The sequence below is a fragment of the Halyomorpha halys genome, unplaced genomic scaffold (assembly GCF_000696795.3).
Source record: "Halyomorpha halys isolate HHAL.00 unplaced genomic scaffold, Hhal_1.1 Scaffold68.1, whole genome shotgun sequence".
Classification (NCBI taxonomy): Eukaryota; Metazoa; Arthropoda; class Insecta; order Hemiptera; family Pentatomidae; genus Halyomorpha; species Halyomorpha halys.
Window position 1 is genome coordinate 375,969 of NW_027116161.1, and position 2,747 is coordinate 378,715.

The 2,747-nt window shown below is 30.5% G+C and overlaps 1 protein-coding gene across 1 annotated transcript in view; it reads left to right on the forward strand.

The window, feature by feature from the left end:
• The window catches only part of LOC106692718 (NACHT and WD repeat domain-containing protein 2), a 121,186-nt gene that overhangs the window by 111,010 nt on the left and 7,429 nt on the right, over positions 1-2,747 (forward strand). The window contains exon 26 of the mRNA XM_067053020.1: positions 378-552. Coding sequence (XP_066909121.1) covers positions 378-552 — 175 coding nt within the window. The remainder of the gene's footprint in view (positions 1-377; positions 553-2,747) is intronic.

Here is a 2,747-nt window from a genome sequence, read left to right on the forward strand (position 1 = left end):
GACTGGTAACTCATTGAACTGGGCCTGTGTTAAGGTCTAGCTGTTTAGAAAATTTATTTTTAGTTATATCACCTGTTGATTGACTGGGGCTGGATGGCCGTTCTGGGAGACATCCAGAATAATTATAAGTGGTTTCCTATTCTTTCATTGGGTTGGGAGAAACCTGATTGTTGAGCATAGATGCAAATTACACCTCCTTCTTGTATTACTGTTGGTCAAGAACTGGTATGTCCTTATTAGTACTGAAAACAAGACCCATCATCATGGATTGTAGTGGTACAGATTTTTTATTGCTATGGTTTTTGTTAAAATAGTATATTTAGAATATTCTTACTATCTTTATTATTGTGAAATAATCATGTGCTATATTTTCTCAGGAAGTGGATGAGCCAAGCCCAAACTACATTGTTGTTTATGATCTTCAATCTGGAACTCTGTTCAAAAAGTGGAAAAGAGGAGTAGACACTGTTTCTGTTGATATTTCATCAACAGAATCCTGTGTAGTATCTGGCCATGCTGATTTGAGCATCATTGTTTGGGATCTAGTTACAGGTAAACATTGAATGAGGCAATTGTTAACTTAAAAACTGTTCTAAATAAATATTTTACTGATGTTATTATTAATCATTTAAAATACAAGTTCTTTATTGTTATATTGTTCCTTTATTTAATTTGTCAAAATATAGAGCTGTTTTATGAATCTTTCTATGTGTATTTGGCTCCAGGAATAAATAAACTTTATCGTTTTTAAATTTTTGGTGTGGGGATGTTATGGTTTTAGATGCTAATCTTAAATTTAACTCTGTGGAAAACAGTAATATTTTTTTTTTGTTATACTTTCCAGTCTTGATAACCCAACTTGCTTGATTAAAATGCTTTATTTTAAGAAAGGCTGTGATACATTCTGAATTTTTTTTTTATGAAGGAACAGATAATACTTTCAGTTTATTTCTTTGAGAGAAAATCTAAGAACTTTCTTAAGGTATGAAACAGCTTTCCTGAATTTTAATTTTCTTCAATTGTCAAGACATTTCTGCTCATCTTTATGCCAAAATTTTTTATATCAATTTAAATATAATAAGTCATTACAGTTAGTTATTGTTTAGTGTAAGTGATAACTACTGTTCATTAGGGTTAAGGGGTCAATCTTAGTCAATCTGTGTTAGAGATTTGCCCTTTATGGAAGGTGCTCTCTTGTGCATGATTATTAAATTTTTCTTTAGTTTTAGGGAACCAGTGAATTTTCATTGCTTTATGACAAAAAAAAAAAAATTATTTCTTGATTTTAGTAGTATTGAGAAATTATTATTCTTTCTTAATTATTTTCCTCTCAAAATAAGGTTTAATTTCACATTTTCATTCTTAAAATACTGATAAATACCACTTTATTTTACTATTTTTGAGTGTAATGTGTGTATTATTTGAAATGATCCCATAGAATATATCTGAACTTATACACTAGTTACACCAATTGGTACTTGCAAAATTATATTTACAGTTGACACAGAGATCATAAATACAATTATAAACAAAGTTTGAAGTGAAGAAGGAAATAATGCAGAATAATAATAATAAAAATACTTTTCATTTACTTCCATATAATACTTTGGAACATGAATAGGAAAATGATTAGTGTCAGGTAAAAGCTGAATGCTACATCTTCCAACATCCAGGACCTGGTTTCATAATGAAAGCTAATAGTATTAGTTCAGAGTACAAGTGTAGAAACTAGTGTGGTAATAATACTAATACTAATTTTTTTCATGATAGAGAGAACTATTAGTGATATAACAGGAGTTAAAAAATACTAAGGTACATGTTACTATTGTACAAGTCAGTGTAATAGAATTAAGATAAATCTACAAGACTAATTGTATTAGTTTGTACTTTATTATGAAACAGCGCCCAGGTTGTATAGAATGATCATAAAAGCCACAGCATACTTTTTTGACAATCCAACAAACATACTTATGGACATCATATCATTACATTCAGTTCTTTACATAGACATGCATGACCTACTCTTTGAAATTATCTGAGTGAACTTCTGGTAACTTAGTTTCCTGAATTTCGCTTTCAGAATAAAATAATTTAAAAGTCATTTTGGTATTGAAGGGAATGTGTTTCCTGATGACCATTAGCTAAAGAGGTAGCAAAAAGTGATCTCTCTTCATCATTTTCTAAAATCCCATTTTCTTTTATAAAATATTATGTTAGGGAATACTAAATTTTGACTTGGAATGAGTGGAGGCTTAAATCAGACAAATCACTCTACACAGATTTATTTAAAAAATAACAAATTATTTCAATTTACTCATTAATATCCACACATATCAAAATGATGCAGAATTTAACTGAATATGGACAAGCCATATCATACTTTAAAATATTCAATTTAATTATTGACATTAGTTGTTTCCTTGACTGGCAAGAACAAGATTTTTAACATTTAATATTACTATCAATTGTATAAGAGTCAAAGATCAAAATTAAGTATGTCTACTTGTGAAAGGAGAAAACATATCAATAATAGAATTCGACCTTTGTAATATGTACGCACCCAGGAGATATCGAGGACTGGGTCTGATCCGCTGTCAATGGGAAGCTCCACTACAGCATTGGTCCATTGCCCAACGACTGTTGAATGTTCCAGATGCCCTATTTCAGTCTATATTCAGTTACAAAACCGAAATCGCGGCATGTGCTGATAGACTTGGGGTGGATAGGAGCAACCAAAGTGTGAGAGC